We start from the raw sequence: 26,943 nt of genomic DNA, 5'->3' as shown, positions 1-26,943 counted from the left end.
TGCTCTCTTAGCTGCTAAAAATTAGTATGGCACGTGCTCTTTTTAAGAGAGCATGCTAAGTGAACTGTGAAAGACTTTCTACCCAAGTGTGAGTTTTTTTGATTAAAACTTTTGCTTTGTTTTAATCAAATTTTAAACTTAAATTAGCTACTGTATTCTGAAGTATGTGGCAAACAAAGTATGTGGGGTATTGTCCTTTGCTTAGAATTACTGCTGATGTTGGTGACAAAAATGGTAACTTCTTTCAAAATCCTTTTTTTTCATTTTGCTAGTTTTGTTGTAGGAGGCAAAGACAAATTAATGGATGAAGCATAAAAAGTGCTGGAAGAAACTGTATCTGCAAAACATTATTGAAATTGGCGAAGAAGGATTTAGCAGAAACTGATTTGTATTGTAGCTTCTGTCAATCTTTTAAACTTAGGTTTTGTTTGTGCAAAACCTTCAAATTATGGAATATTTACCTCTGAGGAGGCTATCTCCCCGAGTTCTTCATCCTCAAATTGAAGTGACTTACTACAGTCTTGTTAGAATTTTGTGGCAGAGCAAAAAAAGTGAATTCCTTCTGAAAAATGTAAGTGGGTGGGGGGTGGTGGTGTTGTCTTGAAAACCAAAGCAAAACACTCTTAAGGCCTTCCTTGCTTGCCGTGGAAAATTAAAAAAACCCAAAAACCAAAACAAAACTGTCCATGCAACTGTTTTTCTTTTACCAGTTATATTTAAAGAAGAATCAGTTTGAAACGTAGACTTACATGCGTAAGTTGAATACTCTGTGGTAGGTAATCAGTGGTATCTAATGGTATCTAAGTGGTAGCTGTCAGCGATAGCTAATAATGGTGTATGGTTTTTATATATTTTAGTTTTGTCCATTGGGCAGATTTTTTTAAGTATAGTGAGTTTCCCTGTTTTATCCTAAATAGTAAATTAAACTCTTGTCTTGCAAAAATCTGCATTTGTGTTAACTCTACCGAGATATCTTCTGAATTTAGTGTGATTAACCATTATCCCAGTTAGATGTATGCATTTGCAGCACCAGGAGTTCTTCCTTCATCTATTAGCTGCTCATACTGTCTTACAAGGGAATGATAAAATGCATTTTTGTATGAAATACAGCATATTGATGATACAAACCATGAAAATGGCATTTTTGGAGGCTGGTAGGGATCCTGAATCTATTCTACTTTGAATTTATTTAGATCCCAAGTTGGTAATGAATTTTAAATAATAGCTTTATTGTAATGTCTTTCACAATCACACTATATTAATACTATCTAATTTAGCTTGAGGTTGGGCCAATAGACACATGCATTCCATCTTAAAGTTTTGGAATAGTATATCATGAGTGAAAAATGAAATAAAATGTTTGAGGTGTTGTTTGCATATTAAGCCAATGGCCTGAAGGCTTCATGCCTTTCTGGGTGTCTCAGTCATTTTGATGTTAGACTCTGTGTAATTTTGCTGAAATATACTTTGTTGAACAGGAGATTTCCAGAAAGTCTTGCATTAATTTGCTTTTGTTTTTGCTCTTTAGACAGTGCCCTGTTATAAACTAAAATCACACATTCCTGAGTGTAAACTGATCATGTTCCCAATGGAAATTTCAGGAATACTTGTGGCTACTTTCAAAATGTGGAAATCTATTTATATTTTTTCCACTTGTTTTTCTTCCTAGGTTTTGGCACTGATTGCATTCATCTGCATAGAGACCATCATGGAATGCTCCCCTTGCGAAGGCCTTTATTTCTTTGAGTTTGTGAGCTGTAGTGCATTGGTGGTTACTGGAGTTCTGTTGCTTATGTTCAGTCTAAATCTTCACACAAGAATACCGCAGATCAACTGGAATCTTACTGTAAGTTCATACAAATCCTCACTCTGTTAAAAATAGCTGCAAATCTGTTTTTAAGTTTGGTCTTTGAACTTTACTTTCTACTGTTGTTTAAGATTGTCTATGAGTGTTCTTATGCTGAGTAAAGTATATATTTTACTTATATTTATTTTGAACGCTAACAGCAGCATGAGCTTTGAAATGTAGCAAGATTAAACTACATTAAATAGAACTAAAATTGTCTTCTAGTAGATTCTCTTTGGAGGGAAAAACTTCCTGCTAATGCCAGCAATTACTGTTTGTGGATGAAGTGGATAAAAATGCAGCCTGTAGTTATTTAACTTTGACAGATGCTGTATTTACAGTAGCCTGTTGTTCTCTCAAGCTGTTTTGTTTTTTTTTTTTTTTTTGGACGGCCATGCTACATATATTTTCTTACACAGATTAATACAATCATCCAGTAGTAGTGTAAAAAATTATGTGCTTTCTGTGAAAATAAGGTGTTTTGAATTGCTTGCACACCTAACTGTTAAACATTGACTAGCAATGCTTAATGTGTTCTCAAATATGAAGAGTTTTAGGAAGAGAACTGCTGGCAGTGCACATTCCTTTTGTACAAGTCTCTTATTTCCATGCTGTATTATGAGTTAAACTTTCAGATTGGGTTGCATAAACACAGGTCGCAAAATCAACATGTTAAGTCACTAGCAAAAGATCTGTCAGCTTCAAGGACAATATTTATATCAACTTCTTTGGACGGTTCGGATACATATGTGCCTATGTTCTGTTTTATTTTATAACAGTAATTTTGTAAGTACTGTTGGAGACCAGTCACAGAGGTTTTTAGGCTTCTGTGTAATTTTTTTAATTTGTTTTTAATGTAATTTATTAATGTTGCTATTTGCACGTTTGCAGTAACTGTTCATAAGCCTAAATGACATCTAAAAATGAGACTGGAATGTGGAATTAGATAATGCTTTGTACCCTGGGCATGTATATGCATGCTCTATTGAGGACCTCTTCCTAAGAGTACTTGGTAGATAGATTAGATGGACTGAGAACTGTGACTGTAGGTGGGGGAGATCCAGGTGGCTTGCAAAACGAAACCAGTGGAACCGCTGGAATGTTACTGGGTTGTCTTGCCTTTGCTCCTTTTGTCTCCATTCTGCCAGTATTGTCGCCACTTATCTTCCTGGGAAGCTGAAAAACAGCAGCTGCAGAGGGAAGGTAGTCTCTGTTTCTGTTGCCAGCTTGGTTGTTTAATGAGCATCACAACAGCCTGATAGTTGATAACAGCAATTGAAGACCATCTTTTTATACCACACAGTTCTCTACGTGCTAGTAGGATGTACAAGTGCATGATAACAAGCATGTGTAAGTGCATCAGTGTCAAATGAAATACATGATGGTTTTCCTGGTGCGATGCGAGTGGTTTCACACTGAATGCTACATCTGGCTTATGTTCAAAGTAAGTTTGACCAAGACTTTTTATCAAGAGACCACAGAGTGGTATGCATGGTGTCCATGACTGAGCTGAAGTTGTATCTCTGGAAGAGTCAGTTTAATGACTTCGCATACCCTTGGGTCTGCATGTCTGTATCTTTTTGTTCTGTTGTTGAGCCCTGTGGCACACTTTTACTGGCTACCAGAACACTTTGACAATATGTTGAAAATATACATAATTCAGAAGCCTAAATGCAGTTCTCTGCCTTTTCACCCAAATAATGCAGTAGATATCGGTGTGTAACTGGTAGGTCCTTTCAGCTACTCTGACTTCTTGACGGTATTTGAGTGACAAGAATTGCCACTTTGAGTGCAGTGTTACTTGTCTCTGCATAGCACTCTGTTAGAGATCTTTAGAGAAGAGAGGGCTTAAAAATCCAACCAATTGTGGTGTGGTTTTGTTTTTTTTTTTTCTTTAAAGTTAAGTATTTTGGTTTTTAGGGCAATGGTCACACTCTGAATCCCCTACCTAAACAGCATGGAGCAACATGATGCGGTCAGAGTTCAACCTGAAAGGCAAATGGAACACACTGCAAATGCTTTTGCTTTGGTTCACATTGCCAGATCAACAGCGGTAGAAGTTAATTGTCATGATCTCGCAAGTCTCGTTCTTTCAGTTATGTACTGAAGATGAAATGCTTCTTCCATCATTATACTAAAGACCTCTAACAGAAGTGAGAAGAGAACTGGAAGCTTCTGACTTCCATTAACTGATAAGACTATCCTTCTTCCTGGTATTGCTTAGTGATTTTAACAGTCATTATTCTAATAGGGCTGTTACTCTGAGACGAGCGTGGAAGTATCTTCATTATTCAGATAGCTGTATTCTGCTGTTGTCTGTACAGAGCGGGAGATCGAAGGCTGCTGATAAAACACCTATGGGAGATTTCTTTGGCAAAGTTAGTAGGAAATTTAAGAATGTAGAGTTGTGGGTGAATGTTGGTTTTGGCTTATTTTGGCATTGTATTCTTTACAATTTGGATGTATATTCATACATTATTTGTCTCTTTCAATATTTAGTACTTTCTTGTGTTTTGATGGTTATTTTGATAGTTTTGCAGCTTCTGTACATGACAGAGTTACCACAGTTTCTGAGCAACAGACTTTCACTCTGAATGCTTTAGGAGGACATTGCTCCTGCTTATGTATGAATTCATTAATATACAAGCTTTTAAAAAGTATGTATGGCTTTATAGTGGGTATTTCCCTTGTGAAAAATCTCAAACTTCCTTTTAGAAGCTCTGTGAGAAGAAGAGGCTGTTACAGCGCTTGAAAGAATTTAATAGTCTTAAATTTAGGAAGAAGTCTTTCTTTAAACACAGCACTGGCACAAACTTCCTAGGAACCATTTGAAACCATTTGCTTTCTAATGATCCTACATATTAGAAAGTACCAGGCCATCAACTGCTATTGTCCAACACAGGATTGGTTTTTTTTAGTACTTTATTCAAATTAGACTTCTTTCTAATGAACTCTGGATATTGTCTAATGTCCACTGTCCTTGGTTGGACTGAAAATGTGGATAAGTTTATACTAGCATCTAAGAGATATGCAAATTTAACTAAATTTTTTTAAATATATATTTTTAGCCATGTGGGGAGAAGAGCTTTGTTTTGACCCTAATTAGAGACTTGCCAAGCATTTTCATATTTTCCTGAGGTAAACATGAAAGAAATGTCAAGATGGTGAGGCCAGAAAAGAACCTTGCCTGGGTGTGTTGGAAAGAGGCAGGTCTGTTACAGTGAGATGAAAGAACAGTCACTTGTCTGTGTTGTGCAGCACTATCAATATTATGCAAAAATGCAAAAGCTGGGGAACCTGTCAGTGGAAATTTCCATTTCCTTTATGCTTCGCAGCTCAAAGGGAGCCTATTCTGCAAGGAGACTAGCAAGTGGCATAGGGGAATGAAGAACACACCACAGCAGAGATTCCTGTTTAACTGATGAGCTGCTGCTGTGAAATGTTTGTTTTCAGAGTTAACTAGTAACTGAATGTTTGCTATAATTTTGTGTTTGGCTAAATTATCTTTTTTTTTTTTTTTTTTTTTAATTCTTTATTTGAATCTCATGTGATATACAGGGAGAGCTTAAGATCTTGGAGCCAAACTGTGTGCGTGACATGGCCTTCTAGAAGTAGGGATTGGGGTGGTGTCATGGTTTAACCCCAGCCACCAACGAAGCACCACGCAGCTGCTTGCTCACTTCCCCCCCACCCAGTGGGATGGGGGAGAGAATAAGGAGGGAAAAAAAAAAAAAAGTAAAACTCATGGGTTGAGATAAGAACAGTTTAATAGGACAGAAAGGAAGAAACTAATAATGATAATTAAATGACAATAAAAGAATTGGAATATACAAGTGATGCACAATGTAATTGCTCACCACTTGCCGACTGATGCCCAGTTAGGTCCCAAGCAGTGATCCCTTCCAGGCCAACTCCCCCAGTTTATATACTGGTCATGACATCACATGGTATGGAATACCCCTTTGGCCACTTTGGGTCAGCTGTCCTGGCTGTGTCTCCTCCCAACTTCTTGTGCCCCTCCAGCCTTCTTGCTGGCTGGGCATCAGAAGCTGGAAAATCCTTGACTTTAGACTAAACACTACTTAGCAACAACTGAAGACATCAGTGTGTTATCAACGTTCTTCTTATACTGAATCCAAAACAACACTATACCAGCTACTAGAAAGAAAATTAACTCTATCCCGGCCAAAACCAGGACAAATAGGAAAGCTAATAGAAGTGTTTGTAGTAACTTTGGTGTTCTGGTGAATTTGCATGTGGTTTGCCAGGCTTTCTTGACAATTACTGTCACTGCAGAGTGGATCCACTGTAATGCTGCAATACCTTTTTTTCAGGGCTGACAACTGAGGTGACTTGGGGAGGGGGAAAAGTGATGGCAAATAGCTGAGAATACCGGAATTTGACAGTGTCTCTTGGATGAGAGTTTGTATGTTGAGAGAAATCCCAGTCATTACAGATGTAATCATTGCATAATCAGCCAGTAGAATGGACTACTTTTGTCTGTGTGTAGGAAAAAATATCTTCCAATGGATTTTGACCGTTGATTTAAAAAAAAAAATTTTTTTTAATACATCCACTGGAGCTCTGGTAGTGTATTTTGTGTTTGTGTGTGTTGTGTACAGTTGCGAATGCAGAATTTTTCAGCCTAGAGCAGCCTCAAAGATGAGGCACAGAACTGAGCACAGCACAAACTTTAATTAGAGTTCCGCTGTGCTTATTAGCCTGGACTCAGTCCCAGGGAAGCACTGCTACAGGGAGGAAACATGAGGAGTCAGGTGTGTCTCTTAGAAGACACAGATCAGTGGTTTTATTTTGTGCTGCCTGAAAACTTGTTTCATCATCCTTACAGGGTTGGGTTTGTTTCAGTTGTTGCAGTGATGAAACGTTGTGTGCAAGCAACTGATGCTTGAAGTAGTTGGCAGAAAATTTGATGCGGTGCCAGAATGACAAACTGTCTTGTGCCAGCCTTGGCTCTGAAGAATGTAATTACAAAGCTGTAGTTCAAAGGCCTTCACAGGGCAATCTTGATTTCTCTTTTTTTTTTTTTTTTTTAAGATTTATTTTTTCCCCCTTTTGTTTCAGAAAAAACTCTTGGTTTTCTTTGGCTTAGCTGTTGAATGAGAAATTAAGCCAGTCATCCTTCGCTTTTATGTTTACTGCTGTCAAAATAGCAATACCTATTAAGGATAAAAGTGAATATTTTATAAATTTAAAAAAAAATCAGAATTAATTTTCTCTGGGTTAGCGCTCTTCATGGACAGTTCTCATTTGGCAGCATGGTGGAGACGATGTGCTATTCTGTAAGAAATAGAAACACAATTTTTAAATACAAGAAATATTACATGGTTTGGTAGTTATTGCTAGTAAGGTCTGTTGCTTTGTGACAGTAACTGCTGGTCCTGTCTGTGTGCAGGACTGCTTATTGGGAAAAAAAAAATGCAGGGAAAGCAGTGAGGAGCAGCTAAGAAAGAAGTGAGAGGGAAATAGGTGATCTTCAGGAAACCAAAATGAAATGGGGATTGTGGAAGCATTCATTCAGGAACATGTTTTGTCATTTACAGCAGAGTTACTACATTTAACAGAACTTGTAAGCCAACTCAAAAATAGTTAGAAATAAGAAGAAAATCATATGAATCTTGATTTTGAAGCCACTTCTTCCATTTCTTCAAAATCATAGCTTGTCCCTGACCTTTTGGAGAGCTAAGGTCTTTGAAAGTCACTTGTGTTAATTCAGGGTTTTTTTTACATACTTTGCTTGAGATGCTGGAAATAGAACTGATTTCCAGGAAGTGCCAGACACCTGGGACTAGATCAAAGTGCCTGAACAGGAGCACCTGCAGACAAATGCTAGAGACCTTTGGGGGCTGCTGTGTGTGACATGGGACCTATGGGGACCTTCAGTCCTGCATGGGGCAGGCAGCATAGCCCCACGCTGTGAGATGGGCACTAAGATACCTCTGTTTGCACAGTGTGAATCCAGCCCTCTGGGTCACTAACATATTTCTGAAACTGTTGGTCATGGACTGTTTTATCAGGGCAAAGCGATGCTTATGTGAATCTTGAAGTAGCAGAATCTAGTGTTTGAGTAAAGGCTCCCATACCTATGTAAGCCTAAACAAATGAGGAAAAAAAAAAGAGATGGGAATTAATGCTCATACAGTTAATTTGATTCTTTCTACCTAGGACTTATTTTTGGTTGAGAAACCATGTTTCCAGTTTTAATTGTGGTGCAAAATACTCATGCAATGTTTAATAATATGATTGTAGAGTATAATTATGGGGGTTTGACCAGAAGTGCTTGGTTCAGAGGACTGACTGGTTTGTTTGTAAATTTCAAATTGATAGCTTCCTGTAAAAACGAGGGACAAATTTCCTGAACCTTGCAAGTAAAGTACTGGTTGGAGGAAAAATTATGGGCATTGTACAAAAAAAAAAAAAAAAACAGTCAGTAACCACACTCCCTTTTCCTTCCCCTGTCAGCTGAAAAACAAGCCACCAAAACCCAAACAGAGCTAAAAGGAAATGCTACTTTCAGCTCTCTCTTTCGTGGAAAATAACCTGGACAGCAGCAGGCCACTAACTTCTGTCACCTTTTGCGGCAAAGTCAAGCTGTTGACATGTGCAGGCTTCTTTTCCAGATTACATTCATTTAGCTACTTTAAACTCCATCTGATGTAAACTCTTGGATTTCAAAAAGCAAATGACAAAAGCAACCACCAGTTTAAATGTCATGTTTTTGTTTATACAAATTGCAATTGCCATATGGCACTGTCTCCCTTTTAAATAGTACCTGGCCACTTGTGCAATCTTACTTCACCACGAAATCAGGATAATAAGGCAAAGCATGTATTTTGATTGAAGGTCTCTGAAAAGTTTGCATGTGAAGTCATGGAGAGTGATGGATAAAGACACGTTGATATTACTGATGCCTCTGAGCATCAGAGCCAACTCCTGGTAATGTACCAAACTGGAGGACTAAACAGAAGCTTTCAAAGCTGATATTCCTTCCAGCTTTCAGGAGCTACTTAATGGGAGTTTTCAGGTCTGTTAACAGACCTCTCATTCATAGCAGCAATTCAGCTTTTCCATCCTCATTAATCCAGGAACTGTACCTGCCCAGACCCTTAAAAACAAAAGACTGTAGGGTGCTGTCCACTTTTCTTTTCTAGAGTTTCCCACCTTTACAGCAGAATCAGCAGAACAAAAGCCTCACCTTTTTCTAGTATAAAATACTGTCTTTGCATAAATGCATCTTCATCCACAAGTTAAGTTGCCTCCTCTGCCTTACACTCCTTCTGAGTGGGACAGATAGCTGGTGATGGCAGTAGCAAATATATGTCCTTGAATACTCTCCTTTGGATTAATAGGACCAGTGGTCACTGAACAGAATAACTTGCAAATAACTAGCAAGTGACCAGAAGTCAGTCTTTAATTTTAAATCATTTTGGAAAGGAGAAAGGGAGCAGCAGCAGTCTAGAGTGGATTTCATTCAGCTCATGGATTTTATTCTCTGTTATGGATGGCAGCTTTGTACAGTATTTTATGGCACAGCATACTGTCTCATGAGGTTGCTGTAATTTCAGCAGAAATTCTTCTATCTGTGTGATGTGGTTTTTACTTTGTCTATAAATATAATAGCAAGAACTTCAGCTACATCATGGCCAGATTTGAAACAGCTCATCTTTTTTCAATTAGTTTATTCTTTTTATTGTCACGATTATTCATTTTCTCTTACGTGGAAAAAAGCTACATTATTTTAGGGAGTGTCCTTTACTTCTTGAATTCTTGCTGTAGTTCATTTTCATTCTCTTTTGTTTCTGCTTTGACTTCGTCCAAAACCATTGTATTTTTTCTTTTCTTATCTTTCTGCTCTAAGTAGTAAGTACCAAATTTTGAATTAAAAACCTCCACCGTTATTTGTATCTGTGGTGTTACCGTTACATATCTGCATGACAATGTTACTGATAAGTGTCATTGCTCCTTAAGCTCCAAACAATCTGATCTGTGGATATGAAAGATTGTGTTAGTTCTAGCTTTTTAAGAAACCAGCCGTATTGTATGAATGTGAATCAATTATTAATTGCATTAAAAGGTTTTGACCTGAAGAGGGAAAATGGAATTGCAGAAATGAATTAATTGGAGCCTCAAGATGGAGGCTTGATTGGATTCTTTGCAAGGACAAATTTGATATTCTTTGTAAAGAGTACAATAAAACAAAGTGCCAGTGATGATGACAAAGTTTCTAACATACTTACATCTTTGGTTTCCTGGAAAAATCATGACAAAGCCACCAGCGGTCTAATTTCAGCAGTATTTCATATTCTGCAGTATCTTAAACTTACCTTAAAAGAAGCCTTCAAGTCAATATGTAGCATGGAGTTACATAATAATGTCTGTCATGTTGTGGATTGGTCTAGCCATCTTGCTTATACTATTCTCCTTTGGCAAGATGATCAAGCTGACAGATTCAAAAAGTCGGAGGTTGGCAGGATTAATTAATAAGCACATCTGACTCCATAAATCATAGAGCGTTATGTGTCATCCACTTAGTCTTTAAGTACGGTACTAAAGAAGTACAAAATGTGTGTCTGAAAAAACAGAATCTGGATTATAAAAAGTGAAAAGGTGGAATATTAAGCACATCTTTGGTTGTTTGTTCTGATGGTTAGCTTCCTTACAATTAAAACTTACTTCATTTTGAATATGACTTTTGTCTTGACTTTGCAGCTGTTAATTTTGTTATACTATTAGTTTTGTTGTGCTTTTCTATGTTAAACTTATAAAACCGCTAGTATTTTTTTATTATTTGAACACTGGAGTCTTCATGTACACAGCTCAATCTTTTTAATATTCAAAGCAGTTTAGGTTCTTTGATTCATACTGTGAGAAATTTTCTCCTCCTTTTAAATAACTTCTGTGGCTCTTCTCTGTACCCTGTCCAATTTTTCAACATTCTTTTAAAAATGTGGATACCGGAACAGGATGAAGCATTCCAGTGTCCCTTGCAAAGGTAAGATTACCACCTTACACCTATTGTGTCCATATGTCCGAAGGAATGTATAAGTGCTTTTTCTCCCTTTTTTTTGCCATGGCATCACATCTTGAGATGCTCACCTACTGTAATTACCAAGTTCTTCTGAGTTATTTCTTCTAGGATTTTGTCTCCATTCTGCAGGTCTTTCTTGTAGGTGGCAGATGTACTCTGGTAGTAAAATACGCAACTTGACCTTGGGTTGAACTAATTTTTTATTTTGTTTTAAATTATTCAAGAGCATAGCTGCCCTCTCCTCAGTATTTAGTTTCAGCATTCTTGGTGACATACGTATGTTTACTCTAGAGACTTGATGAAAGTGTTGAATACTGTTGAGTCTAGTATCTGTTGTCATATATAGTGAGACTTCCCTTCTAGTGAGAAAAGGTTTGTGCAGATGAGACCACAGCTCTTCTTGGCAACCTCAGAAGCACAGTTAGAGCTGCTAAACTCAAAGTTGGAGAGGAGGATACTTGGAGAAAATGTGAAGTGGCATTTATTTTCCGATATCTCTATTTCTTAATTGTATCTCTGCAAAGCAAGAAGTTATATAATTAAAACTGCAGTAAGTATTTTTAAAAAAATCTAATTTTGTTTGATGCTGTAAGTACCAGATAACGTTTCAGTAAGCTTGAACAGAGGTGACAAGTACCCAGAATTTGCTTTTGTTTCCTTACTGTTTGGTAAGATAGTTTAGGTCTTGCTGGGCTTATGAAATCTGAAGATGTGGGTGGAAATAGCAATGGAAACCTCTCAGATTTCTTGGGAAAGTCCCCCTTTTAGGTGAGGAAGCAGGCCACGGTGATACATCATACAGGTTATCCCCAGGTACGCTTAGCTGTCGCTGAGTACCCTCAAAATAGATAGTTTTCCCTGTGAATAACACAGCGCCAGAAACTCTCAGTTTTTACAATTACTTTCTAAAGCATTCTGCAATCAGGCTAGAAAAACAGATGTTTTCGGGCTGGCTGGATGACACTGGTCTTTTCAAAGTCTTTGTGCTATGTAGCTGGAACATAGTCAAGGGATTCGTACCCAGGGAATAAGTTTAGATTTATATTTTCAGGTTTCTAAGCCTAACTTTTTACAGCACTTCGAAAGATGCACTTTCGGGGAAAAAAAAAAAAAAAATTAAAAAAAAATCTACTTGTAGTAAGTGGAGGAGCAGGAACAGGAAGTGAGCCTGGCTTGCATGTGAAGGAAGAGTGTCAAGTAGAACAAATTTGTCCTTGAATTCTAATTAAAGAGTGGTGATGGGATTTTTTTAATGGTGGGAGTTGGCATGTTCAGTGTTTTTGTTGGGTGTTTTGTTTTTTCTTTAACTCAAAACTGTAAGTTGCACAGCAAACTTGTATACAGGTTTTCTTTCCATCCCTTTTGGCTATGATAGTATTCACCTCTCACTGATTTCATGTGCCTTCAGGATATTTGTGCTGAACTTCCATTTCCCGATTCTTCCACATCCCTCCTTGCTCCCTGACTTCACCTATTCAGTTATCAACCTAGTCTGTTATTTCCTACATCTCTGTAGTGTACATATAGTGCAGTGTACATATGTATCAAATGTTTTAAAAAATTGTAAAAGATGCACTGAGTAACATACTGAACAGCTAGTCCCTAATGCATTTAGCCCTTTGTTTCTTCTCTTATTTTAAAGTCCCAACTCTTGAACGTCTTTTTTTCCTCGAGTCTGATCAGATAGTCTTGTATTGACGTAATTATTCTTGTGGTAATAGCTGCCATTCAGAATTCTTACTTATGTTCCAGTGATGTGTTAACGACCCTGCTTTATGTAAGGCCTGGCAGTATAATAATCTGAACACTAAGTGACATATGCAGCATATGTATAACTGAATTGCATGTTGCCTGTCATCTTTCTGTGATTGGAGCAAAGCAAGAATTTTCCCTCAACGTAGGTGCCCCTGGGGTGTTGCTGTGCATATGTTCTAAAATGTCTGCTTGAAACATCAATTTTATGCAATAAATACATAAAAATCTGTGTATTCTCGCAATATGGGCAGCTGTTGTACATAGAAATAGCATAGGACATGCAGTTTTCTACAGTGAAGACCTCAAAGAATTTCTAGAAAAATTCATGACTGTTATCTGGGCAGTGCATGGAGCACTGTTGTGATGTGAAAGGGAACAAGGGGTTCCGGGAGTGCTGGAGTTTGATACTCAGGTTACTTCAGCGTCAGCTGAGGTAGAACAGCTTTGCTCATTGTTTATGCTGACAGTACTTTTCTCATAAACCCAGTAGAAATCGAGGTAATGCATCCAGAATCTGCACTGGTGCTTCATGTGTACATGCTATTTGACTTCAGTTCACAGGCTAATGCGCACACATGCTACGTTTCCTGTGTGATAATCTTTGCCTTCTTTTGTGTAAGTGGTAAACTGCATAGAAAATGGGAAAGTATTGCTATAGTTCTTGTTCTAACCTTTTTCTGTTTCATCACTTAATAAAAGCAAGCAAAGAATCATTGTTTAGTAATGCTAATGAATTTATTTTTTTAGGATCTGGTCAACACTGGACTCAGCACTTTCTTCTTTTTCATTGCCTCTGTAGTACTTGCTGCTTTAAACCATAAAACTGGAGCAGAAATTGCTGCTGTGGTAAGAATTTGAACTTCTTTATATATGACTCTCATCTGCCATTAAAACTAAGAATAAATTTTCCCTCGTGTTCATGAATACTCCTGTTGCCTTTGCTATCATAGTTTACTTCTAATTTTACAGTTGGCTATAAGGTAATTCTGATTTAAAAAGCATTGACATCCTTTGAGTTGTTTGTTGTAAAGCTGGAAGCAAGAACAAGCAGAAAAATGACTTGCAGAGAACACTTCAACAGTTGAACTTGCCTTGCTTCTTCCTCTTATTGGTAGCTTAGATGATACTGCTCTATATTGCAAGCCTATGGAAAAGATAGAGCCAAAAATTCACAAGAAATTGGAGCTGCTTACACATAATTTGCTGAATTCTTCTTGTTCTCTACAGATCATTTTTGTTCTGTGGAGTGAGTATAGTAGTACTTCAAGATTTTGAATCTAGAACAGTAAGGTCAAGCAACTTAATTTTGTGCTTGAGTTGGCACCCCCCCCCCCCCCCCTTTTTTTTTTTTCCTCCCTCTTCTCCTTTCAAACATGGACATTGAAAATCACACAACAGTTCTGCAGAAGCATATAGTTAGAACTGCAGATTAGCTCCTTCACCAGGCTGATGGTCTGGACTGGTCATCTGTTATCTTGTCATTCATTCACTGTTACGTGCACTCTGAGGAATGAACTGTTGGATGAAGAGACGTGTTTTTCTTTACAAGAGTTTCTTCCATTGAAGTTGCATTGCAGGATTTAATTGTCATGTTTGTAGACAGAGAACTTTGTTTTCTGGGATCATTAATCTTAGTCGCTTTTGCAGATTCTCTAGTTCATTGAAGAAGAAAAACATCAATTTTACAGGTCATGATGATTTGTCAGTGTAAATAAAGTAGAAAACTAAGCTTCTGAGGAATTTGTTGTGAAACTACTATTGTTCTTGTTTTCAGAAATTGTCTTTGACAATTCTTTCTACTTCTTGTAGATATTTGGTTTCTTGGCAATGGCAGTGTATGCTGTGAACACATATTTAGCTATTAAAAAATGGCGAATGAACAGCAGACAACAAAATAGTCGGCAGACCAGTGATTACATACGTGCCCGGACAGAATCCAGAGAAGTAGATCATCGCCCTGAGATTCAGCGTCTGGATGCATGAAAATGACATTCAAATGGGACTGCAAAGGGAAAAGAAGAAGTGCTTAACTCTCTCATGGAATAAAGGGTTTTTGTTTTATTTAAGGAAGAAAAGGAAGATCAGATGGTGGCAAAGAATGCCCAGCCCTGCACATGTGCAGAGATGCATTGAGTCAGCAGCTGTTGTCATGAAGGCAGTAAATGTTGGCCATTCAAAAGGAAGATTGGTTTAAGATGTCCACATATATATACACATATATTATATAGCTTATATAATATATAATATATATATGTTTCGAAGTATGTTATTGTTTTGGATTAACTGCACAGTACTTTTCTTCCCTCTCACAAGTGCAAGCTCTGAATATACATGTTCTGCCACTGTTTCTTTGTCTATTGTAAACACCAAGACTAGTGCTACATTGGTTGGTTAATATAGGAAAGAAATTCCTAAGTAAATTTAATAACACGAGAAAAGGAAGTGAGGGGCAAATAGCAATAACTTTAGCCATGTATTGTGTCCGACAAACTCTTCTGTATCCATCCTTATGCAGCCTTGGCAGTGCAGCTCAATTCTCATCTGTAAGATCTCCTGCATTTTCACTGTTGGTGCACTTACATAGCTGAAATGGACAAGCATTTCACTTTTTTTGTTTGATGGATATAGTGCTGAGGTAGTTACCCTATGGGTTACTTGTGAAATTGCCATATTCAGTTCATGCATGCATGCACCTTGGCCAGATCTGAACTTGTGCAGTTAGCACGTTTACTGAATGGTCACCATAATGCATCAAGTGCAAGTATGTGGTTATCTGCTAATGTTGGGATACATTCTGTTTTTCACTCTGAAGTGGGAAGATAAATATGCTTGGGAGACAGGGTGGAGAAAAGGGGGTTGTGGGGCACAGTGGAGAAAGAAGGGGTTGTCATCCAGTAGACTTGCATTCCAGTCATGGCTGGCTTGCTTTTTTTTGTTTTGTTTTGTTTTTAAGGTTCAACCTTTCTGAGAAGCCTAGGGTAAGCAAGAACTAGCAAAAAATTGATGTGCTTATAAAAGTGTTTCTAAGGTTGCAATAGTGTGATTCATGTAAGATAAATATTTCTGGTTTTGGAGGGTTGGTTTTTTCTTCTAAAATGAAAACTGTTGGTAGTAGGTAAAACTGATTTTTAAAACTTTTTTAATTAGGTGTTTCTGCAAATTTTTTTCCCTCATATTTCTTTGGAAAATGAGTTTAGGTAATTGGAGAATAATATGGTTGTATTGATTTGTTCAGAAATAGTTTTACGTAACTGATATTTTCTTATTTTAATTGTACTTCCAGTGAAGAGAAGGATATTTGCTCTACCTAAAACTCAAATTCTGCAGTAATCGGTTAGACAATATCATAATGTTATTAGGAAGATGTCCCTTGATATTTTTCTGGGTTTTTTTTTTGTTTGTTTGGGTTTTTTTTGGTTTTTTTTTGATTGGTGTATTTATCTATGTAATTCATTATTTGGCATATGCATGCCTGCATGTCATATGAAGAAAGTGTGTGTAGGGGAAGATCTCTCGAGCTGAATTCCTTTCTGATGTAAGCTGATGAAATCTTTGAATTTAGAGGAACTGTATGCCATGTATACCTGAATTTATCTCACATTTGACTTGAACACTTTTTACATTGTGTTCTTATGTAGCTGTACTCTTAAGTGGATGAATGCAGTTAACTGGAATCTTAAAAACAAACAGGAGTATGTTGCAGATAGGTCACTTGTAAACATGATAAACAGGTTATACCAAGCAGAAGATCAATAGAAATGCCTGGGCTTTTTTAACACTGGAGGGAACTGGGATAGTGACAGATGTGAACCTAACGCTGCAATATTTGAATCAAGCAACAGAGAATTATTTTGATGTGTGAAAAACCAGTGACAAAACTAATGTCTTTTCATTTTCAATTTACTATGTCTACTGTGCATTTCACCTTAGTGGTTAAGATGGAGATTAAAATTCAGAAAGAGTTACTAATGAGGTTAAAGAAAACTTGCATTTTCTTAATGAGTAATGGTTTCCCAGTTACTATAGTAACATTTTATTGTGCTTCTTTGAAAGTTAATGGCAAAGGGAACACCAGTTTAAAAAAAGATCGAACCATATAAACCAACCTCTAGTGTTGGGTTTAAAACATTGACATTTTATTGAGGTGGTGTCTCACCAGGATTACTGTGTGTTTCATGAAAAGTAAATGACAGTTCCATGTTCAGTATGGTATGAAATAATGAAGCTTATTATTGCCAGTACAGTTGTTACAGCCCTGCTGTTTTTCCGCACTCTGCCTAGTATTGGCAAAGTTTGCAAGGAGAGTTTGTAGATACTGTCAATTATTAAAAGAACCTTTTTAAAAGTAGCACTAGCATACCTAGACTGGAATTGTAAACTGGCATTAAAGCAGTTTGTATAAAGGTTGCAAAAAAACCCCAACAAAACAAACCAACAAAAACAAAACAAAAAAATGCCACCCACCCACCCCCAAAAACCCCCACACTAAAAAAACCAAACCCCAAACCCCCTACTCAAATACAGAATATTTTCCTCCAGAAGATCCATGCTTTTAGAGTGGAACCCTCATCTGAAATCAAGGAACAGAAGTTAGGTGATGCATAGCAAAGGCTTTTCATTAGGAATGTATCCGGTTTTGCTGGTTAATGACAAGGACTGAAATGGTTCATACGTAAGAGAACACCCTGTTCCTCTCCTGTACAACCTGTGCTGAGTATGTTTTTTTCAGAGGTGTGGGAGGTCTCGTGCATCTATTAAGTTTATGAATTTGGTATCTTTCAAATCCTTAAACATTTCCTTACCTAGAAAAAGGATAACATCACCGAGCTTTTTCTGGAGTGAGATCATGAAAAGCTTTTGTTACCTTTTAGCTGGAATGACAAATGGAGAGTGATGCAGTTACAGTTCTAATACAGTGTAATACTTCATCGTGTAGTATAGTATACCTGAATGACCTTGAGTGCATTTACATGTGAAATAAGTTTTCTTGAGCTAAGAACAGTATGCCATTATTTATTACTTGCATCATGACTTGAGCTTAGCACAGCTTTCAGGGTAGAATTCAAAGAGAATATTAATTTAAAAAATACTATGTGATACACTTTGTAAAACGAAAACAAATGTAAATTTGTAATTTCCTTATTTTGGGGACCAAAGATTATTTTAGTATTGTATAGTATATACTTTCTAAAAATTAAATTAAGCATTTATTGCTCTACAGAGACATTATTTACTCTTTGGATTATATAGAAGGGAAATAAATTAGCTGTGAGAGACAACTAAATTTGAAACACTAAGTTCATATGATATATACATGGTTGATACCCTCCCCTCCCCCAACTTAATTTTACACAGCGTGTTGAAGAGGTGGTAATATTTTAAGATTGTTATCCAAACTGCAGTCATCATAAAAAAAAAAACAACCAAACCTCTGAAGGAAGAAAATAGGGTAGAAAGTTTAAAATTTTTTTTTTTAAACTTGCTTAGAAAAGTGACATTAAACTGTTTCTTCCAGCCAGTTAGTCTTGCTTGTAATTGCTGAGCATATAGGCATGATTTCTTTTAGTCCTGAAGAGTGCTGTTTAGCTACATAAAGGGACTCAAAACCCACTGTAAATAAAACTAAATTAAAGCTAAACAGTTGAACCTTGTAGGAATGGGATGCTCAAAACTGTAGTGGTTCTGATTAGTCCTCTTTCGTCAAACTAAGCCCTCAGATATGCAGTCTCCATGTATTTCTGCATGTAGAAATGATGGTAAATTTTGCAACCTATGCACAGACATCAAAAGATTAAACAATAAGATATGATTGGAGCAACAGCATAATAATTGTTGTATAGGGTTGTGAAAATATATGTTTTCCTCTTAGTGCTATGTATGCTTAGTTTTGTCAGCCTTAGTTCGAGTTCATCATACGTTCCTGTAATGATGTGCAAACTGCCTACAACAGGAGTTTCTAAAACCATAGTTAAGAACTGATTTGACAGTATCATCACTTCTTAGTAAAGTTGATTCCTTCTTACTCTCCACTTGTTCCTTTAATTTCATATATTCATGCCTCATCTATCTTATGTTTTAATATTTAATTTTTGTTAAGCCTTCTTTATTGATCCTTACAGTGTCTGCTTCAGTATAGGGAAGATAAGAATGCTGTGTCCAACATTCTTTTGCTTAAGTGTGGTACTCTTTCTTTTTATGGTAGCTTATGATGTTTGGGCTGGGTGTGCTGGGGGAAATGTTAGTCTTTTCGCTAGGGCTGTTGAAGCTGGCTGGTATACTGCATGTGTTTCTGTGTAAGCTCTCTGGTAGGAGCCCCATGCTTAGAGGTTGAGAGGATTAGAGATTCATCTAACCTCTGCCTTTTTTGAGAGACAAAGTACTGACTCTAGAGATTTGATGCCTGTATTTCAGTCTTTGCTATTCATCATGGGCTTTGTATTAAGAAGCATGTCATCAGCAATGAGCTGTGCCTTGGAAGCAGCCTCTCGTCTTTTTCTTATGTCTCTTACATGTGAATTCAAACAAAATCAGTAATGTGGGGTGCTTCTTCATAGGCTTTGTCATGTGTTTCAGTGTGCATCTCATTACACAATCTGTAATTGTTTTATCTATTTGTATTTCATTGTTGATTCTAGAAAGAAGAGGGGAAAACTGGGGAAAGTTTCCAATCTTCCCTAAGATGATCTTATTTTACTTTTTCTTTTCCCCTGTGAATTATTTTGTACAATATGATGATGGCCCCTTCCTAACACAGCAGACTTACAGGTTCTTAAAATAGCGTGGAACACAGCAGGAGAATTGATCTGCTACAAGCTGCATGTGGACTGTTATGAGTGAATTAACCACTAGTTTTTCATGAACTTTAAGGTCCCTGAACAAATTTGATATTTGTTACCTTTGTGCTGTTTTGGGGATGTGCAGGCACAGCAAATGCTTATCTAATATGTGGTTTTATTAAGACAACATCCTCCCCCCCCCCCCGCCTTAGTCCTTGTTCTATATCTGTTATTTTCTTGTCTCATGACAACTTTGTAAACATTCCTACTTATTTGGGTTTTTTTGGGAGGGGGAACCACCAAAATAAGTAAGAGTAATGTTTTTAGGGCATAATTTAAACAGACAAACTTAATAGCAATTCAAATAGTGTAGAAAATAATACCCTGTCTCCTACTCAGATACTGAACAGCTTTGTGCGTGAAAATTGGAGCATAAAGAACAGGTCTTAGGCTGAAAGCTCTGGAGCCAAACATCTTCAGCAGGTATTTAGGATAAATAAAAAGGCAGGCACAATCTGATCATGTATTTGAGATGTGGTAAAGGGTGAGAAGGAGAGCAAACTTGATGCTTAATAATCCAGTGCTTTCAAAATGATATGTGAACATTTATAATCCCCAATCGCAGAAGGGAAGATTGCTTCTGCACTTCATAGAGAAGGAGAGAGACACCTTGAATCGGTAGTAAAAGTAGGTGTGGAAGTGTTTCTCTGTTCCTAACTCTGGGCTGTGCTGGCTGTGTAATACAGTTGGAGAGATTCTACGCTGACGTTAATGGTGCATCTTAAAAGCTGAGGTATGTTGACAAATCGGTGTGATTGTCAAATAACTTCTGCTCAGCTGAAGTGTAGTAGTTGGTTCACAGAGACCTGCAGAATGTAGATGCTTGCATCAGAAGGGCTCTATGTGTCTAGAAGAAAGGATAGTTTCAGACTAATTTCTGCTCAGTCCCACTGAAATTAGTAAAGCAGTCATGTAGCATTTCTGAAAATTGGGTACTTAGTTCTTGTTGTCTATAGCATAAAATAATGGATTGTTTGGAGGGCCAGCAAAGCTCAAAAAGACTGTGCAGATAGAGATGTCGCGTATATGAATTCTAACGACAACAAAAGTAAGAATTTAAAAATGAAACTGAAATAGGTACGAAACCCAGCAGAATGTTTGAAAATACTTTGTAGAAATTATGCCATATTCCTCTCCATTTTAACACAGGGAGTTGGTTAAAAATTAATTTATACAAATATTCAGGAAATCTCTGAATGCCACTTCAGAGTTTTTCCTGGTATGTTGTTTTCCCTGTTAGCCACTTGGCCACCTGGATAGATCTGTTTCACAGTGTCAGAGCAGTGCTGTCCAACTTGAAAGGGTTCCTTTGTTGTTTTGGTCTTATTTTAGCATTGTCTTTTTTAAATCTGTCTATAATTTAACCATTTGTATTCTAAAAATAATCTTGAACAAATCTGCGTACACTGTGATTTATGATAGCCTTTAATTTAGAGTATACAACACAATCTAATTTTCTTTTGGGATATGCAGCTTTCAAAAGTGTTCTTATATATGCCCAGAAATGAAAGTTGTCTATTTATCATGAGAATGTGATTAGATAAAGTTACCTATCCAGAATCCCAGTGCAACTCTTTCAGATGTGCTGGCTGGATGAGTTAGTGAAATTGCCTTTTAATCTCTATGGGTTAATAAATATTTTTTTTTTTTTTTTATAACTAGCCACAGATATTCCTTTTTAAATTATACTTGGCAAACAGAAGATATTTAATTTTATATACAATATACATAGTTACCTTGATTGACATATTTATAACATAGAGCTTTGTGTTTACTATGAAGGTTTTATCTGTATACCATGGACTTCATGGGTAAAATTTTAAAAAGCCAGTTAGCATATATGGAAGGGTATGGAAATTATCTTCATGAATTCAGAATGAGGACTTAGGAGCATTTAAAAAAGCAATAGCCAGATTGTATAAACAGAGTATCTGGGTTTTTTCTTATTTTTTGATTGGGGCTGGTCCCTACAGCTATTTTAATAACATCTGGATGTGAGTAACAGAATGAAATATGACCATCTGCCTCTTCTGACTGTCACGGACTAATGTCTAGAATATGGGAAATTTCAGGGTATTGTATTTGTTTTGCTTTGGACAAATGTCTCAATAGACATATTTAATTAAAACCTTCATGTGTTTGAAAGAAAATACCCTCTCTTAACTAGGCTGATTTATCACTTTTGGTAACCTTTTAATCCCCAAAGTATTATTGTCTAAATATTTTTAGTAATGTTACATTTATCCTGATGTCTACAGGTTAAATTGGTTCTGGCTAGCACCCTTTTATTACAACAATTGCTACCTTCATTTTTCTACTGTTTATACTTTAATCTTGAATGTTTACCGGTTTCTACTTGTTAGATATTGTGGAGGGATATTGTGGAGGGAGAGTGTATCTTAGCACTACAGTTCATCCAGCTTTAAATCATACATCACACTTCTGGAGTAAAAAAATATTTTGATTTATATATTGTGGCCAATTTATTGCGTTTTAAAATGATTTCTATACTTAAGACACAACATTTATGACATAATATAATAAATGACTTAGCTAATCATTATATCTGTCTAGGCTTACTCTCTTCTACATTAGTGTCATTTTGAAACTATTTGTATATGTTGAAGTTTGTAAGGGTTCAGGAACCCACAATAAAATAGTAAAGTATGTATTTATTTCTCATTATAATGCTCAGTTTTGACTCAAAAGTTGACACTTTGTATGTCTTTTCACAGAATTGTAAACAAATACTGAAAAACTGCTTCACCTAGGGTGCCTTCCATGTGTGGTATAAACACTTGTCATTCACAAAAATAGAGATGTAAATTTATTAAACCAGTAAACACTATTTTTGTAATGTGAGTCACTAATGCATCTCTGGCTTCATTGTGCTTTGTTTCCACTAACACCAGTTTTACGGCTACTGTAGTCATTGACTTCCCTTTGTGCACTAAATAGTAAATCTGATCTCATGGCGAATCAGAAGATTGTATCACTTTTGCTCTGCTCTGCCTTCAGCTGCTACCTGAAAGATAGAGATAAAGCACATTGCTGATGAGAGCTAGAAGGTACTCCAAATTTCTTTCCTTGAGACTTCTGTAAAGAGATGCTTGGTGTGGGATATCTGTATCCTCGGTGCTGATTCTGTGTCCTCTAGAAAAACATAGCAGGTGTAATCTAAACATTCTGATTCTAGCTCATAATTTATGATTCATGGTGTCTGAGGAAGGAGCATCTAGGCCTGACTGAAAGACTTTATCCCTCGGGGATATAGGTCCTATACTGTGACAGATTTGTAATCGTGAACAGCTCAGAAGTATTAATTGAAACAGTGGGTTAGAATTCCATTTTGGGCTGAGCAAAGGGGATGCAATTTTCCTTTTATCATATGAGCACAAGTCTGCTTGTGTTTTGCTTTTGAAGTAAGAAAAACTGTAACGTTTTGCCAAGGAAAATCTTACAAGCATACTCTATGTGCAGATGCATAACCTGACTGTTGTCCTTACTCAGGCAAAATTCCCCATTGACTTAGGGGACTGCAGATCAGGTACCCATTTATCACCAAGTCCTAATCGAGGATTTGAAGAATATCACAAGTTAGCAAATGTTCATATAGAGACAATTTACAACCTTGAAGCAATTTCACATTATTTTGGTAAGTGTTCTTGAAGTTCTCAAACTGCACATGAGGCCAGCTGATAAAATAGATGCTTTCCGTAGCGGTACCTACCAGCTGTGATCACTGTCTTCTCAGTATCGTCAGCTCTAACTTACATGTGTAAGTGTAGCATCTTCCAGCTCTGTATGTGAAAGTTGTGCTGTTAATGCTTGACCAATTTCAAAGGCAAGGTAACTCTACAAGAAAACGTAACCCCCAACTCCTTTTTTACACCAGTAATGATTTTTTCAATATGTTGTGTGCTTCTTTTCTGTTGGTGTTTATGCTAAACAAACACAAGCTGAAGAACTGTAATGTCTTGCAATACAGAAAGCAGTCTTGTTTTTAAAATCCATACTGTTACAGCCTAATTTAAATTGTGTATTTATCAGTTTTAAATGTCATTTTGCTTTTCTAGTCTTTTGTATATGGGCACAATACTTTTTGTAAATTTTTTTTAATTTAGTTGTCTTTCTGTCTTTCTGATATTTGAAGATTTGAGCTCTATGGATTTTCATGGTACTCTTCTGATCATGTCTTCATAGTGGTAAAAGTCTGTATTTTTGTATGTAGGGAAAATGGTAGTTTTCTAACACTTATCTTGATCAATATAGTATGGAATCATTTGTGAAGGACTTCCTGTTTAATAAATGGACATATTAAAGTACTAAAACATTGTCTTCATCTGTAAAGGCAACATATAAACTCAGTATACCAAGTGTTGTGGTTGATTAGTTGATAATCCAGTAAGTGCAGTGGCTTAAATATACTTCCTATGCAAGACAATGGCATAGGGGTTAAACATGAAACAAACCGACCCTGTCTGAGGTGGTGTGGTTTTGTTTTTTTTTTTGTGTGTGGCTATGTCTGTGACAAGACAAACTTCATAGCTGCAGGAGTTAGCGAAAAACCATGAATAAGCAGTCCTTGATGGGAGGTTAGATGGAGCAGAAAGCACGTGGAACTGCTTTATTGCTACAGTGGTTGTGGTGGCATTGTGGAGGTTTCTCCATCTGGTACGCTGTAATGGGCCGAAATGCTGTATCTTGTGGTTTGCAGCAGCATGTTCTGGACTGAAAAGGAACTTCGGGGCTGAAATGCCGGAGGGAGTGGGTAATGCTCTGCCACCTCATGAGCTGTAGGTTACAAGTCCTACCTTGATGCATTCAGGGTTTTTGGTATCCAGGCGCTTTAGGTGCGAGGTGAAAGCACTGAGTTAATAAGGGTAAGAACTGCAGAAATGCACGGACGGTTGAATGAGTCTTGTGGAAAGATTTGGGAATATGGATGATGCTCTTAAAACACTGCTTAGGGATAACGTGCGTGTGGGGAGGTGGACAGAGGTGGTGGTACAATTGAGCTTTTACAGAAGGATTCACTAAGGAGAGTCATGTGCTTGTACAACTTTTCTGCTACAAGATGGGGCAGTTCATTTTGCCTGCGTGGGACTGTCAGCAGCGGTAGATTCTCATCTGTTGTGGTGGTGTATCCACTGGACTTGCTTAGAGATCAGGCCTTAATGTAATTGATGCTGTTTAAGAAAACAAAAGAGTTAAAAGTGCTGGCCTTACTGCCATATTGCTGCTGATGTTGTTATCTGTGGTGTTGCTTGGTCAAGAGAAGCTTTGTCAGCTGTCAAATTAAAAAAAAATAAAAATTATTCTAACTTTTAAATACTGATTCTTCCTTCAGTCTCCTGGGAAGACTATAACTGATTTTTTATGTAATGGATCAGGCTAACAAAATGTGATGGACAGCATCCAAAAATATATAAAATAAAAGCACAAGTATTACCTGACCAAAATTAACATTTGAATCACTGTTTTCTTTTTCAAGGAAATAGATTGAAAAATTGACTACCTTTTTTTTTTTTTTCCTTTTAAAAATACACTTAAATTTTCTGGGTAGCATTGTTTTACCTTCTGACCTAGAAGTTTTACAAAACATTCAGAGTACTGTGAATTCTTCTAGTAAAGGAGGAATCTGTGTTTCGGTGTGGATTTTTTGATGCAGTCCTGTTTATATAGAAGAAAAACAAGAGATGGTGTCTCCATCCTGACTTTTAAACCAATACTCCATGCAAAAAGGTGTCTCAAGTATCTTGTAACAAGACTCACATTCTTGGTGCTTATCTAAATTTCTTCTGCTTCTTCCTTGATGTATTCCCTCTTTATCTCTCCATGCTCAAAAAAAGATTAAGGTATGGCTAGGTGGAGCTTCTTGTATTTTTGCATACGCATGTTGATACATACCTTGCATTTGCTTTTTGGGGGCAGTTTGTGTCCTGGTCTTTGGAATGAAGCCACTTCGTTTTATTATTTTTAATCTCTAACTAGGTTGGTTACAATCTGCCTGCTATAAGGTTTAGCTCAGCCTAGTAGCATTATGTATGTTATCTCATTTATGCATTTTAGAAGTGCAGGTGTCAGAAACATGCACTGTTAGCGTTTGGTTACAAGTGCATGCTCACTTAATGGTACAGGCTGCTGGTCTCCTAGCAGGGAAAGATGCAGCTGTAAAGTTCAGGCTTGGAAATTTGCACAATGAACACTTACCAGAAGCATAATGAATGAAAAACATCTGCTTGCTATGCAGAGCATTAAATTGTCTTCTGCTTTCCAACAAACTAGGCTGGTGGAAGCATTCTTCTCAAATACCACATAGGCTGAGTGAGATACACCACTTTTCACTTAGTATCTTGGATATTACTTTGTCAGTTGGAAATTTAAGACTTCCAGAGCTTTGAACAGTATCGGATGAAAAGCAAAATTAAGTGGAGTAATGGACAGAATGTTAAAAGGACAGTTGAGCCTCTTAGTCAGAATCTAAAAAAGCTGCTTGGAAAAGTCCTTTGAATTCCTTAACATCATCTGTCCAAAATCACCACACAAGACTGAACAAATCTTCCACAAGTAAGTATAAAAGCTTTTTGATAGAAGAAGGTGGGAGGAGGGAGAGAGACCTTCAAACAGTGTGACAGCTGTATGAAGTCATTCATCTATGATGCCAGCTGATCATTTTTCCTTCCTGTTAGTGGCTTTGATTCACAGTGTTTGGATCATAAGACTTATTGCATAGTTTCTACAAAGATTTGTTCCACACTTGGTATTGGAAACTCTCCTCGCTCCCTAGGTTTGTCTACGGCTAAGTGCTGTTCAACAAGCGCAGGAATTCAAAATGGGAATAGTTGTGCTGTGGTTGTAATGAAGGCATATATTAGCCTCTATGCGTTTTGGAAACGGCTCCTGTTTGGAACAAGAACGTATTGTGATCGAAGAGAGATGTTTGGTTATGACCCTGCTGGTACACTGAAATAAGAACTTCAATAAGGCCTCTGTGCTGCAGGTGTAGCATGATGCTTGTGTCGTGAATCCTGAATTGCAGGGAAATCGGTGCTCCCACTATTTTAATCTTGTCAGTTGAGGAAAACCAAGCAAGCAAACAAACATAAAAGCCAAAGAAACAAGCAGACTTTTTCTCGGCCCTACACCAGACTGAGCTTAGTGCAATATTGCTGGCGGGAGATGAACAAAAGACTGAGGCAGCCTCCCACCCCCTGTCACGACCCAGAATGGACAGACCAGGGAGCCGTGTTTAATTCGAAATTCCCTCGGGCTAAATTAAGGTGAAATGACACCAAATGATCAGTTAAAGATTTTATTTATGACAGAAGGAAACGGAACTGGGGAGGCGTGGTAGTAGGTGGCAGGGTTTCTCACAACAGGAATTGGCATAAGACTACTTCTGTAAACTGTGTAACCGTATACATCGATTCAGGGAATAAGGAGATCCCTCCCGTTGA

The 26,943-nt window shown here is 37.2% G+C and overlaps 1 protein-coding gene across 6 annotated transcripts in view; it reads left to right on the top strand.

Moving 5' to 3' along the window:
* Positions 1–26,943, top strand: part of CMTM4 (CKLF like MARVEL transmembrane domain containing 4) — a 59,903-nt gene that overhangs the window by 17,788 nt on the left and 15,172 nt on the right. For 5 of the 6 annotated variants that reach the window (XR_003924991.2, XM_030025628.2, XM_030025625.2 and 2 more), the window contains exons 2-3: positions 1,670–1,846; positions 13,395–13,493. Coding sequence is in view for 5 of the 6 variants with exons in the window: in XM_030025628.2 (XP_029881488.1) it covers positions 1,670–1,846; positions 13,395–13,493 (276 nt within the window). In the remaining variant the exon portion in view is untranslated. Of the gene's footprint in view, positions 1–1,669; positions 1,847–13,394; positions 13,494–14,456; positions 23,815–26,943 lie in introns of those variants that run through there. The other variant, XM_030025624.2, reaches the window with a different exon arrangement.

This window comes from Aquila chrysaetos, chromosome 9, assembly GCF_900496995.4.
Source record: "Aquila chrysaetos chrysaetos chromosome 9, bAquChr1.4, whole genome shotgun sequence".
In the NCBI taxonomy this organism is placed as follows: Eukaryota; Metazoa; Chordata; class Aves; order Accipitriformes; family Accipitridae; genus Aquila; species Aquila chrysaetos.
This window is presented reverse-complemented; position numbering and strand designations above follow the sequence as displayed.